Source organism: Gallinula chloropus, assembly GCF_964237585.1.
Source record: "Gallinula chloropus genome assembly, chromosome: 32".
NCBI classification, from domain to species: Eukaryota; Metazoa; Chordata; class Aves; order Gruiformes; family Rallidae; genus Gallinula; species Gallinula chloropus.
Window position 1 is genome coordinate 2,761,487 of NC_140117.1, and position 13,908 is coordinate 2,775,394.

The window sequence follows — 13,908 nt, forward strand, 5'->3', positions numbered from 1 at the left end:
TTGGGCACTGCTGTCCAGCCATCATCAACCCCTTGTTAGCGGTCACAATCGGAAGAACTTATGCACAGAGAGCAGATAAGCAGGCACTTCTTTTATTCCAGTGCTGGGGAACACAGGGGATGGCTCCACCAAAGACCTGTTCACCCAAAGGTACAAAGCACAACATATTTATACAATTTTGAGCAAAAATCATTGCACAAATATGCTCAATTCTTATCTTGACCTTTGCCAGGATTGGCTTTTGGTTGCTTCACTTCATCTAGATTCTTATTCTATTAAAAAAATCAGTTAACTATGCTGAATGTTTTAAATACTAAGAGGGGAGGGTAATGATTAGCATATTCATGTTACTTCCTGGGAATCATTATCACATGTAAATGTCCTCTGCAGATGCGTAGTTATGTTGAGTGGGGTCCTCTGGTGGTCGTCAATTGTCTTCCTCACTGTGTCCAGGAATGAACCCCATTCTTGTGCGTGCTCATCTCATCTTCAGCTGGTCTTTCATATCCAAAATCAGTTTCTTCTTGCACCTGTTGTTTTAACTCAAGGTTCATAACCAGTAGCCATTGTTTTAATTCAGAGTCCATAGAGATTTTCCATAGTGATAAGGGCACACACCATCTTGTCCCTAAAAGCCTTAACATGCTGCATATTCTCATAGCTGCTATAACTCCTTTAAAATCAAAATCATATCCTACACTAAAACCAAAATAACCTAGAAGTTATTTTATTAGGGTGACTGTAGCAATTCACCCCTTTGAAAGTATTGGTAACTGTACTCAATATTTTCACATACTCAAATTGTGGCTTCATTGAATGTCAAATTGTCATATGATGATGATGAAGTCTTTTAATGACTTGTCTTGCTTCTTCCCCCTGCCAGAGCAAGATCCCTTCGAGCAGGCTGCACAGGACAGCATCCAGGATCCCAGGGTTTGAATGTCTCCAGAGATGGAGACTCCCCAACACTTGGGCTCTTCTTCAGAAGTGGTGTTCTGAGCAAAGCAAGGTGGAGTCCTGAACCCTCAATTAACAGTGTCTGGGCACCAAGCCAAATACATTTCTGTCCTGCCCACGTGCAAAATTTGGCTTCATAGATTTCAGCATGACAAGCACCAGAGCCTGCAACTGAGGGGTTACAACAGTGGTGACAGGTGGAAATATAATCTACCACAGGGCAAGCAACCATGTCCAGGCCACAGCTTGTGCCTCCCCACATGGCTACTAATGACTGAATCATCACACTGTTATCAGCTGTGCCTGCAGCAGGAATACAACACACAGCACCTGCCAGAGACTGTGGAGAAATGAGCTCCAGCCCAGCTGGAAGCAGCAGAGCCCCCTCACTGTCCCCCTGCTCCATGGGCTGAGACAGGGCCAAGAGGTACCTCTGCCGCTGTGGTACTGAGGAGAGCAGCACAGGATGTGTCTGCAGAAGGGCAGAGGCTCTGCAGGGATGTGGGAGGGGGGCAGGAGCTGCTGTCCCTGAGGCACAGCTCAGTTCCCTCGGTCCACACCCAAAACCACGGTCGGATGGTCTCTCCATTGAACGAGGCTGGTGGGAAAGTGAAGATCTCAACCCCACTGCCAGCATCAATGAAAGTCACCAGCCCCTGTGGGCAGTCCAGACAGACCCAGACTCTGCTGGGGACCAGGGACAGTGACAGAGGGGTGGGAGGAGAGGTAAGAGACTGAAACTGCCTTTTCCAGAGCTGCACCCCCCAGATCCCTTTGTCAGAACTCAGGTCCATATACCCCTTCCTGTTCACAGAGTCCCTGGCCACCCCCACAGCCCACCATGACTCACCTCCCACCTCCCCCTTCACCTCCACCTCCCAGCAGTGCCTCCCCTCACTGAACCCCTCCTGGCTCAGGACACAGCATCGAATATCAAATCTCTGAGGGGTGTCAGGCAGGTCCTGCTGTGTACTTTCCCATCTCACACTTCTCCCATCTGCTGAAAGGACAAGCTCAGGATGAGCCGTGTTGGGATCCAGGGTCACCACGTCTGCAGGGACAGGAGGAACCAAAGCATCAGAGGCAGAGCTCAGCACTGGGCAGGTTTCACCCCCCTGGGGCCAGGATCTGCCCTGCAGGGCAGAAGATGAGGCATTTCCTTCCTCCTTGAGATCCCATCCAGGGCTGGCCCCAGCATGGCCACAGCCAAGCTTGGCCCTGGTGGAAACAGGGAATGGTGGGGCTGCAGCCCTAACATGGAGGACCAGGATGGGGAGGCAGCATGTGGGTCTGGGCAGTGCCATGGGTGACAGTGGGGAAAATGGCTGCACTTGCCTCCACTGATGGAGCTCACAAGGGGTGGGACAGGCAAGAACACAGTAGAGGAATAGACCAGGGCCACGGTCTGGATGAGGGAATCACCAAACACACCCAGGCACAGCCAGTCCCACACACTGGCCAGCCCAGATGCTTCTTGCACACAAGGAATGGAAGGAGAACCACCCAGAGTAGCAACCAAATCCCCAATTACCTGGAGTGTGGGGCAGCAGAAACTTTCTCCAGGCTACAAGAAGAGAAGAGAGCTGTTCACATCCCAGAGCCAGTCCCCAGCAGCTATGGGAGGGGAGAGGGTCCTGCCTCTTGCTGGCCTCCCTGAGTTGCCCACCCTCCCAGGCAAAATGCCTTGGGCTTTCCCTGACCCAGGGATGCTGGGGTGGAGAGGACAGGCAAGGAGGGAAAGGGCAGAGGACAGAGTGTCAGGTACAGGACCCAACACCTTGCTGGACCTTACGGACACTCACCCAGTGCTGCAGATTGTTTCTCTAGAAAAGAAAAGCAAATTAAAATATTTGATTAGGTGGGGCAGATTTTCAAATCATAACTGCTCAAGAAGAGCAAGCAGAGTTCAGAACCCCCACAGATTTTCTATTTGGAAAGTGAAAAAACCCAACCAAACCCCAGGAATGACTCCTTTCAGCCAGGTCACATCCCACTACTGGTGTCCAGGGCCCCTGAGCAGAGGAGAAGGTCCAGCCCTGTGCTGGTAGCCATGAGGTGCCCACCCTCCAGGTACTTAGCCTTGGGCTGTACCAGACCCAGGGATGACAGGATTGAGACAACAAGCAAGGAGGGAAAGGGCAGAGAAGAGAGTGACCATGACAGGACACCACACCATGCCGGAGCTCATGGACACTCACTCAGTGCTGCATCTCGTTTCCCTGGAAAGGAGAAAAAACGATGAAATGTTCTCAAAGGTGATGTTCTATACTGGCTCTTGCAGGGTGTGTATGACTTTGGGCGGACACACAAGTCCTGTATTTTGGGGAATAGGACAAGACCACCCTGGTTCCGGGAATGGCTCCCTGCCAGCTGTTCTCCTCGCCAGCCCACCCAGGCTCTCTGGCGCTCAGCCCTAACCTCATGAACCACCCAAAGCCAAGTCCCTCCTGGGGGCTCCTGTGCCAGGAGGTTTTGCTGGGGGAAGGGGCCAGAAGGACTCACCCAGCTCTCTGGACAGCAGCACTGAAAAGCAAAGCCAGAGGAAGAGGAGGTGAGGAGAGCAGCTGGATTCCTCAGTGGGAACAGCTCAAGAGGGTCTCTGGGACCTTTCCACCAGTCAGGCGCTCTTGCTGCTCCCTGCCCTCCCGCCCACACCCCACCGTGTCCTCATCCACTTCCATCCCTGCCCAAAGAGCTTTTTGATGAAGCAAGACATCTTTCAGGCAGAAATGTACCTTTCCTACTCCAGAGATAAGCACTGAGGCCAAGGAACCCAACGGAGAGCACGAGGAGCACGCCCAGAGCGGCCATCCAGGGACGGGCATTGTTGAAAAAGGGAGCTGAGAATCAAACAGATCCACAGGGAAAGGGCACGACTTACGCTTGCGTCTGTGGGGAGAAGGACCAAGAGACCCACACTCCACACCTCCCAGCCCTTGTCCCAGGAGTCCTGGCCTCAAGAGCACAGAGTCCTCTCTCCTTCTGGAAATACAAATGCTACCCTGAAGCGCGCAAGGCTCAGGTTCTCTTGTGTCCTACAACTAGTCAAAAGGTGTGCACCCCTCCCATGCCCCCACACCCCCACACCGCACACCAAGCCCAGACCCAAGCTGCTCCCAGCAAGGCAGCCACCCCCCGCCCTGCTCCAGCACCGCAGCGGCTGGCTGCAGCCGTCTCACCGGAGATGTGCAGGGATGCCTCCTGCTCCTGGGCCAGGCGGCGGTTCCTGACCACACAGGACCAGTTCCCCTCTCTGGTCCCTGTCACCACGATGGCATCTTCGATGTCAAACAGGCCCCTGGCATCAGGGGAACATCTCTGTGAGACCGAGGGGACACGGTGCCCGTTGGGGTCTTTCCACAGCACCTCCGGTTGTGGGAACCATCCGGCCGATCGACACAGCACCCGGATGCCTCTGGCCTCGTACCCCTCCAGAGACAGTTGAGGGCCAGAGCCTGTGGCTGGGGAAAAGCCCAGGGTTGGGGTCAGGGAGGGATGGGCTCAGCTCCAAGGTCATCACCTCATTCCACAGCAGACCTATCAGAAGTCCCCATGGGGCTGCAAGACTGGCCACCAAACCCTCCCCAACTTGTGCAGGAACTGAAGAGCACTGATGACTAATGGACCCAGGACTCCCACCAAACATGATGGCAGAGCAAGACCGAGTTGCTGAGCCTCAGCACCTCAAGGCAGCATCTGCACCGACCCATACTTGTTCAAGAAGCCACAAAGCTTCCAGGCGACGGGCCAGGTCTTCTGCAGCACAAAAGGAATGGGACAGAGGTCTGGGAGGGACACACAAACACAGGGACACCACGACCACTCCCTGGAAACACAGCAACAGCCACAAACCTGACACCTCGAGATCCACCATAGCTTCTCCGTAAGAGGCACCATCGGTCACCATGCAGACGTACTGACCATCATCAGAGGGTCTCAGCCCAGAGATTCGCAAGTTCAGCCTTCCGCTGGAGAGACCATCTCTGGCCAACTCTGTCCTCCCAAAATATTCCTCCATCTGTTCCCCAGACATGTCCTCCCCATGTCGGTAGTGGTGCACCGTCTCAGAGACCCGTTTCCGGATCCACCTGATGTCCAAGCTCCAAGCATTCATGCCAGGGGACAAGTGACACGGCAGTGCGACGTCCTTCCCCACAGTGGCATGAAGAGGATGGCCTGGTCCCACCACTCTGAGGTCAGCTTGGTCATGGAGAAGAGACACGGAGATTGCCCCTATGTTAACTGAGGGCATTGCAGGACAGGGCTGAGATTGGCATGAGTGGTGCATGCTCCATGTCGTGGGTATTGCTTTGCTCTCCAACGGTCCAGAGACCCTGGAGAAACTGGAGCAGCAGTGGGAGGACTTGGAGAAAAGGAGAAGGAGAAGGAGAAGGAGAAGGAGAAGGAGAAGGAGAAGGAGAAGGAGAAGGAGAAGGAGAAGGAGAAGGAGAAGGAGAAGGAGAAGGAGAAGGAGAAGGAGAAGAAGGAGGTTTCCTGGGAGTGGGAACCTGCTCCAGAAAATTATCTCCACCTCAGCCAGCCCTGGTGCAAGTGAGAAATGTTTGAGTGGAGCGCTGTAGGACGAGAGTGAAGGGGAACCTAGGATGAGGGATGTACAGCGTAAAGAGCCCAAGGGAAAGTGAAACTCATGTAGGACTGAGCTCCAGGCTGGGCTTCCCCTGTCCCTAGGCAGCTCCCTGCCCAACATCTGCCACCCAGAGTGGGTGAAAGCCCCCGTCAGCCCTACAGGACTCCTACCTGATCCCAGCTGGAGCATGTGGAGAGTCACCAAATACCTCAGGAGGTCCCCAGAGCTCACCAGGAATGACATTTGTAGCTGTGCTGCAGAGGAGGGAGGGGAAGTGAGGCAGAGGACGGCGATGAGGGTTGGACCCGCTCAGGAACAGATGGCAAAGAAGGGCTGCACATGCCCCCAAGGAGGCTCCAAAATCCCCCAGACCTCCTGCTTGAGCACCCCGACAGCGTAAGAAACTGGTACTCGAGGGCAGGATGGGACCACACACGGCTACCTGATGCAGCCCCCTGTTCTGCCCCACTGCCTCTCACCAGGAGTTATTCCAAATCCGATAGTGACTCTAAATGACAGGAAATATTGTAAATCCCCTGCAGAAAAAACAAAACAAGTTGCCAGACGCACCAGGCTGCTCAAAAAATCCAACTGTTGCTCAGTTTCACTATTACTCTTTCTGAGCGTGACTTGAGGCCCCACCCCCAGGAAATGAACCAAAGCTCTACATTCAGGCAAAGTCCACAGTCATAAAATACTTCTGCAAGCGAGGCCCCAGGGCAGGACACCAAAGGGAAACAAACACCCTCCCTGTGATAGATGAGCCTTTGTTCAGTAAACCACATGTACCATGAAACAGGTCATAACATTCTGATTTTGTAAGAATGGTTATGTAACGTATATTGTAAGTTGCTAACGAAGCATAGAATTGAGTTATACGTAACTTAGAAGTGGAAACCATAGAAATCAAGTAGCCAATGAATGAGCTTGCTGTTAAAGATGACCAAATATGGGAGAGGGGTTAACTAAGGGACAAGTGAGGAAGAGGAGCAACTTCATCCCATCGACCACCAGGAGGTAGAAGACGACCCCCTAACAACAACTGGCGCATGTGCAGAAGAAGCCTCAGTGAAACAATCGGGACCCGGAACTAAAGGACTATAAAAACCTGAATTTGGAGAGGGACGGTGCGTGCCGTTGGAAGAGCCGAGACACTCCGGCTGCCCAGCGCTGTTTGCTTAATTGCCGCCTGCTAAATTAATTAAAATAAGTTTGTAACTGAATTAACTGGTTTCCGACTGGTGACTGGGAAACCCACGATAACAATTTGGTGCCGTGACTCGGATGGAGAACAACTGGATGTGAGCCTCTGAGCAGGGAGGCGCCCCGCTGTATCAGCGGCCCTGCCAGAGGATCCGCTCGGCTCTCCACCCACGAACCGAAATTCTCGGCAATAAGCAAAGAAAAGCTGGCAAAGCCCCTTAATCTTTGTGCACGAAGTCCCGGACGAAGACACAGGACGCGTGCATATAGGCCAGTCTGTCGTTCAGTTGGGGCGAGGGTCCTGGGGTGGAAGACGTATAGGCCCTGATAGAAGGGTAAGTGTACAGACCCCGGAAGATGGGATGGAGGAAAAGCAGGCCCACTGTCGCCATGGGTGGGGGAGATCCTGGGAATGTTCCCCCGAGTAGTCCATTGGGACTGATGATTAAGTACTGGGATGATTACCCCTTCTAGGTGGGGTAAGACTAAAGTAAAGATGATACAGTACTGTATGGAAGTCTGGGCAGGACAACCCATAAGGGGTGAATCAGTTCACTGGCGCAGGTTTGGTTCCTTTGAGGATTGGGTATGTTAAGCTCTAAATTTGTATGTAAATGCAAAGGAACCCTTTAGTTTGGAAAAAGTAAATATGCAGCTGCCGCGATGGAGAGAGACGGGACACAGCTTGATTCAAGCAAGAGTCAATTTATTGCAAAGAACCATTCCTTATTATATGCTCTGCAGACGGCTGCTTTCTTTCAAACATATGGTGTTCGTGGGGTACATCTGTTTGGTCAATGTTTTGCTGTCACAGCTGCATCTCTATCTTATTATGCTAATAGAACTTCTAAAACCTTGTCAGACAGCAGATACACCTTAACAATAGAGGACACTTTTTCCTGGAGCCTGTCCCAGCAGGGGGCCGGCAATGATGCTGCCACCTTGTTTAGTTTCCCGGAGGTTCATGGCCTAAAGGCTCCATCCCGTTATCTGTTAACCTGGCAGTGCTTGAGCCTTTGTTTCTCAAGCTGCATGCCACAGCCTGTAGCTACAACAGTTACAACTTGTATTAGAATCAGTTGTATTCAGCGAGCCATAGTAAGGTCGATGTCAGTTGTACAATATGCTCCCTTAGGACCTGGTGATGTAAATGCCACCCCAATGCAGCTACAGGACAAGTTGGACACTCCAACTGCAATGAGCGTTATGACTCAGCAAGGCTGCGCTCCCTTTTAGTGGCAGAGGCAGGAGCTGATGGTAGAAATTGAATTCCATGAGTGCTATTCTGAGTCACACTCAGAGATGTCTGTGGTCAGGGGCTCTCTCCATGTGTTGGGGCAGCACCTGCAGTTCATGTTCTGAGAGATCGAGAGACCTCCTCTCCCACAGCTGAGTTCTTTGAGTTATCAGCCATAAATCTTAGCAGCTCCTAAGGCGGTGGTGTAATACTGACACCCTGACTGACAGCCTGAACCAGTGGGTTGTTAATGTGTGTTGGAGACAGCGGTTTCAGGGTTGGTTCTTTTTAGGTTGCTGTTTGTTTCCTTTCTCTTTTTTTTCTTTATTTTTAATTTTTTTCTTTTTTTTTCTTTTTGTTTTTTTTTTCTTTTTCCTAACTGTCCTGCCCTGTTGTGTGAGGTTCTGTGTCAGTTGCTGTCCTGTTTTCAGCAGGGTTACAGTTAATTTTCATCTTGCAGTGAGTGTAGTGCTGTGTTTGGGATTTAGAGTGTTGGTACCACCCTGATGGTTTAATTGTTGCCAAGCAGTCAAGGACTTTTCAGCTTCTCATCCCGCCCTGTCTCTGAGAAGGGGGAGGCAGTTATTAAGCTGGGAGCACAGCTCCTCCTGGCACCCTGAATGCTGGTGCTGGGCTGGATGTTCTAAGCCCTCATGGTTCCCATGGCAGTCAGGACCCCAGAACCAGAGGGGCTCCTATACCCTGGGCACATGGGGTCTGCGTCACAGCTTTATGTGCCCCCCCGAGTCCTGTGGGCCTTGAGCAGGGTGGGGGCAGCTCTCATGTCGGTGCACAATCATCCCCAAGCCTCACTAAGAATAGGAGTGGGGGGTGCTGACAGCGGGCCTTTCCCCACTGAAGGCCCAGGATTGCAGCAGCCCCTCAGCCCCATCTCCCTGGTCGTGTTTCAGGGGCTCACACACTGCAGCACATGTTGCCTGTGACCTCCTGGAGGACAATAGCACCAGGGGGTATCTGCAAGGGACAGTCTTTTGGCTCTGGTTTCTGGCTGCTGTCCTTCCTCCCTGTGCCACCCCTCTTTACAGCCCCATACTGGGGATGTATGGAAGAAGTTGTGCCTCTGGTGCTCGTGGTGCCATCCTTCTCTGCTGGTGGCTGCAGCGCGGCCATGGCTCCTGGGCCTGCTCCTGGCACGTGCACTGAACCTGCAGTGAGCACAGGGCTGGCAGCTCACGGCTGTTTCTCCCACACCAGCATGGACAGGAGCTCTGGCAGCTTGGCCAAATGTAGGGTTTGGGACCAAGGAGAGCTGAACGTGGCTGTGCCAGTTCTCCCCTGTGCCAATGTTGTCCCCTGTGGAACCCATGGTATGAGTTACATCAGGCTGGTGGAGGGAGATGTTGAGACCCCCCAGAGCAGAGAACTGGGGACAGGGAGGTGGCCCTGCGTGGCACTGTCTCTTCCTACTGTGCCTTCACTGATCCCTGCCTGACTGTTCCAGGAGTGCTGGGGCCTGGGTGTGGCACCCGCGCTCTCACTGGCCGCACACAGAGTTGGCCGGGAGCTGCCTGCAGAGAGCTGATCACGCTGCGCCTGCCCCTGCTGCTGCTCCGGTGGCTCCCATTGCTGGGAGAAATGCCTTCTTTCTCATCCCAAAGCAGACCCATCACAGGTCTGACCAGGGCTGCAGGACCGGCCACCAAACCCACCCCAACTCGTGCTGGGACCGCAGAGTGTTGATGCCCACTGGCCCCAGATCTCCCCTCAGAAATCCCATAAGAGCAAGACTGAGCTGTCGAGCTTCAGCACCTTGAGGCAGCATCTGCACTGACCCGTCTTTGTTCAAAAAGCCCCAAGGCTTCCAAACAATGTGCCAGCTCTCCTGCAGCACAAAAGAAACAGGACAGAGGTCTGGGAAGAACACCCAAGCCCAGGGACACCAGGACAACCCCCTGGAAGGACCACTCTGGCCTCATACCTGACACCCCCAGCTACATCACACCTTCTCCATAAGAGGCACCATATGTCACAGTGCAGATGTACTGACCATCATCAGAGGGTCTCAACCCAGAGATTTGCAAGTCCAGGCTTCCTCTGGAGAGACCATCTCTGGCCAACTCTGTCCTCCCAACATATTCCCCCATCTTATCCCAGTACAGGTCCTCCCCATTTCAGTAGTGGCACACTGTTTCAGAGACCTGGTGGTGGATCCACCTGATGTCCAAGCTCCAAGCATCTATGCAGGGGCAAGTGACAGGGCAGCACAACATCCGGCCCCACAGTGACACAAAGAGCATGGTGTGGTCCTACCATTCTGAAGTCAGCTTGGCCATGGAGAAGGATACAGAGACGTGGAGATTGTGCCTACATTTATTTAGGGTGTTGCAGGCCAGGGTGAGCTTGGTGTGAGAGGTGCATGCGCCGTGCCACAGGACTGAAGGGGAAACCAGAGTGAGGGACATACGGTGTAAAGGGGCTAAGGGAAAGTGAAACCCATTATCTGGGGCATGCTTCCCCCTGACCCATGGCAGCTCCCTGCCCCACATCTGCTACTTGGAGCAGGGAAGAGCCTCCACCAGCCCTGCAGGATCCCTACCTGATCCCAGCTGGAGCATGTGGAGTCACACAACAGCTCAGGAGGTCTGTGGGGCTTTCTGGGAGCCACATCTGCAGCCACACTGGAGAGGAGGGAGGGGAAGGGATGCAGAGGAGGGTGATGAGGGTCACAGCTGCCCCAGAGAGGATGCTGAAGAACGGCTGCCCCTGCCCCAAAGAGTCTCCAATATCCTCCAAACCCCTTGCATGAGCACCCCAACGGTGGAAGTTTGCAGATGAGACCAAGTTGATGAGAGGGCTGATGTAGTCAAAGGTGTCTGCTTGCTGCAAGGGGTTTGGACTAGATGGCCTCTAAGAGTCCCTTCCAACCCAGAGCATTCTGTGATTCTGTGACTCACAACTCAGGGCTGGAGGAACCCCAGGGACGTCTCCACCCCCAAGTGTCAGGAGAGGGCAGTGTGAGCCCAGAAGAGCAGCTGAGCCCCAGCTGCCAGGCAGGGCTAGCAGATCACCTCCCAGCAGAGCATCCTCATGCTCAGGCTGGGATGCTTGGAGCACCTGAACGGGTATCTGAGGGATGTTGGGTGCTGAAGACCTACCAGTGCTGGGGCAGCTTCTCTTCCTGCCTGGGGACAAAGGGGGACTGGGGGATAAGAGGACACGGGAGGGACATGGTGTAACATAGGATATGAGTGGGACACAAGAGGACAGGGAAAGACATGGGTGGGACATCGGGACAGGTGAAGACATGGGGGACACAGGAGGGACGTGGGTGGACATGGGAGTGTCCAGGGTGACACAGGAGGCATAGGAAGACATGGGGGGGACACAGGTGGGACACAGAGTGGGGGGAACTCATTCCTCCCATTTCCTGTGGCAGCTGAAGACAGGCCTCAGGCACCACCGTGGTCTCAGCTGAGTGTTCAGGACAGATTTAATTAAAACCACCTTGTTATTGAGCACCGTGCCCAGAGAAGCTGCAGAAGCTCTGTGAGATGCCCCCCTAGAGCTGGAGAAGGGAAACCCAATGAGATTTTGGATTGACTCCCCCATCCCATGAGCACAGGCAGCACCTTCACCTTTCCTGGTGTCACCTCCATTGGCCTGGGAACCAACATTAAAAGAAAACAAAGAAGCAAAATAAAAAATTTCCAACAGAAACCCCAAAATTAATGAGAACTAAAATAACCCCCCAAAGAACTAAAATAACACAAAATAAGTAAAATTATAAAGCTGAAGAACAATAAAAAAAGGAAATAAAATTAAACAAACAAAAACCAAACTGAAAACTAATTTAAAAGAAAATTGAGAGAAAATAAAAAAGCAAAGTAAGAAAACTAAATGCTAAGAAATAAAAATTAGAAGAAAAAACACAGAAATAAAATTAAAACCTCAGAAATAAATTTTTAACACCCACTAAACACCAGGTGAGAAATACAATTAAAACCTAAGAACATAAATTTCTAAACGACACAGTGGGACACAAAGTTTGGGCTTTTCATGGAGGCATGCAGGGATCAAAGGAGGGATAGATGGAGGGAGGGAGGGAGGGAGGGAGAGGAGGGGTGGTCGGAGGGCTGGAGGGGGCTTGGCTGGTTGTGGGGTTGGAGACTCATCTTCCATGATGGAGGAAGTGACGGGGCACCAGAGAGGGACGGCTGGATGGAGATGTGGACGGACAGAGGGGTGGAGAAGAGATGAGTGGACAGAGGGAAGGGGTGTGTTGAGGTGTGTTGAGTTGTGTGTTGGGGTTGTGTTGGGGTGTTCACTGTGCCCACCCACCCCCTGTCTCATCACGCCCTCCCCGTCCCACCCTCCCCACCCCCCTCCTCCTCCTCCATGGTCGTCCCCCCCTCCACCACCGTTGTCCTTCCCTCCCCTCTCCAGCTCCTCCCCCCGCTCTGGGTCCCCTTGGCCATGGTCCCTCGGGAGCTGCCAGCAATGGCTGAGATGTCCAGGAGCCGAGGCAGGAGACCCCCCCTGGCACCGCGGCGCAGCCCCCACCCCGCGCAGGCATACAGGAGGGGGTTCATGGCGCTGCTGAGGAAGGCCAAGGCAGTTGCCGGTGGCCGAATGACCTTGGAGGCTGCCTCCAAAGTCCCTCCACCACCTTGTAGGACCCCTGCCACCTCCAGCAAGCTGGCCAGGTGGTAAGGTCCCCAGGAGACAGCAAAGGCCACCACCACGGCGGCCACCAGCCGGAAGGTCCGACCGCGCCGGGACAGGTGGGTCTGGCGTAAGCGGCGCACCAGTAACCCGTAGCCAACGACCACGGTGGCCAATGGGAGGGCCCAACCCAAAGTGGTCTCCAAGAGGTTGTGGGCCACCAACCAGCCCCTCGTGCTGTGCACCCGCCGGCAGTGCCCCTCCTCCACCCGCCAGAAGACGATGGATGGGATGGCCAAGATGGAAGCCACCAGCCACGTCAGGGCCGCCACCCCATGAGCCAATCGCCCGGCATGGCCCCCTGGGGTCACCACCGCTGCCACCGGCCTGGAGACCGCCAAGCAGCGGTGGAGACCCAGGAGGGCGATGAGGAAGACGCTGACGTACATGGCGGTGGCGCAGATGTAGTGACACCCGCGGCAGACGGCCAAGCCCATCTCCCATTGGCCGATGCTCAAGGCCTGGAGGTAGATGGGCCCGGTGAGGAGGGTCACCACGTCGGCCACGGCCAGGTGGAAGATGAGGAGGACGGGCACAGTGCGCCGGCGGGCGGCGGCGTAGCTCCAGAGGACCACGGCGTTCCCGGGAAGCCCCACAGCCACCGCCACCCCCAGCAGGGTCATCCCCACTGCCGCGCCGGGGATGCGGGTGGCCGTGGCATTAGGGGATGACGAGGTGTTGGCAGGAAGGGCCAAGGACATCGTGGTGGGTGGGGAGGAGCTGTGGGGAGATGGGGACACAGAATCTTCCAGAGAAAACACAGGGCTCCCTCCCTCCCTCCATCCATCCATCCATCCATCCATCCATCCATCCATCCATCCATCCATCCATCCATCCATCCCTTCCTGCATCTGTCTGTCCATCCAACCGTCCATCCAATCTTCTCTCCACCCCTCTCTTGCCCCACCCCCCATCCCTCCACCCCACCTCCCGCCCACCCCAGGCCTCCACCCCACACCCCTCCTTCCTCCTCCCCACTCTCTGAGGTGTCCTCCTCTTCCTCCTTTAACCCTCCAGAATCTTTCCACCTTGGCATCCCCTAGACCTTCCAGTTGCTCCCTCCCCATCTCCCACTGGGCCACCCTCCCCCTTATCTGCACACCTCCAACCTCCCAGTTGACCCCCCCATACATCCCAATTGTCCATGCAGACCCCCAGTTACGCAGAACACCTCACAGTGGGCCACCACCCCACCCATTTTCCTTCCCAGTTTCCACCCTCAGGGAATCCCAGTTGTCCC

The 13,908-nt window shown here is 54.3% G+C and overlaps 3 protein-coding genes across 3 annotated transcripts in view; 1 reads left to right on the forward strand and 2 right to left on the reverse strand.

The window, feature by feature from the left end:
* The window catches only part of LOC311202958 (class I histocompatibility antigen, F10 alpha chain-like), a gene marked incomplete at its 3' end in the record, with an annotated part of 174,225 nt that overhangs the window by 123,451 nt on the left and 36,866 nt on the right, over positions 1 to 13,908 (forward strand). The gene's annotated exons all lie outside the window — the stretch shown is intronic.
* On the reverse strand, positions 1,344 to 5,071 carry LOC311202897 (butyrophilin subfamily 1 member A1-like; the record flags this gene model as incomplete). The annotated part of the gene is made up of 6 exons (XM_084277543.1): positions 1,344 to 2,008; positions 2,489 to 2,521; positions 3,156 to 3,176; positions 3,839 to 3,846; positions 4,670 to 4,742; positions 4,810 to 5,071. The coding sequence occupies 6 exons, from the start codon at positions 5,069 to 5,071 to the stop codon at positions 1,344 to 1,346; spliced, it is 1,062 nt and encodes a 353-aa protein (XP_084133669.1).
* Positions 12,225 to 13,369, reverse strand: LOC311202898 (leukotriene B4 receptor 1-like; the record flags this gene model as incomplete). Its single annotated transcript, XM_084277544.1, has 1 exon — positions 12,225 to 13,369. One exon carries the CDS (start codon positions 13,367 to 13,369, stop codon positions 12,296 to 12,298), a length of 1,074 nt encoding a protein of 357 aa, XP_084133670.1. The 3' UTR covers positions 12,225 to 12,295.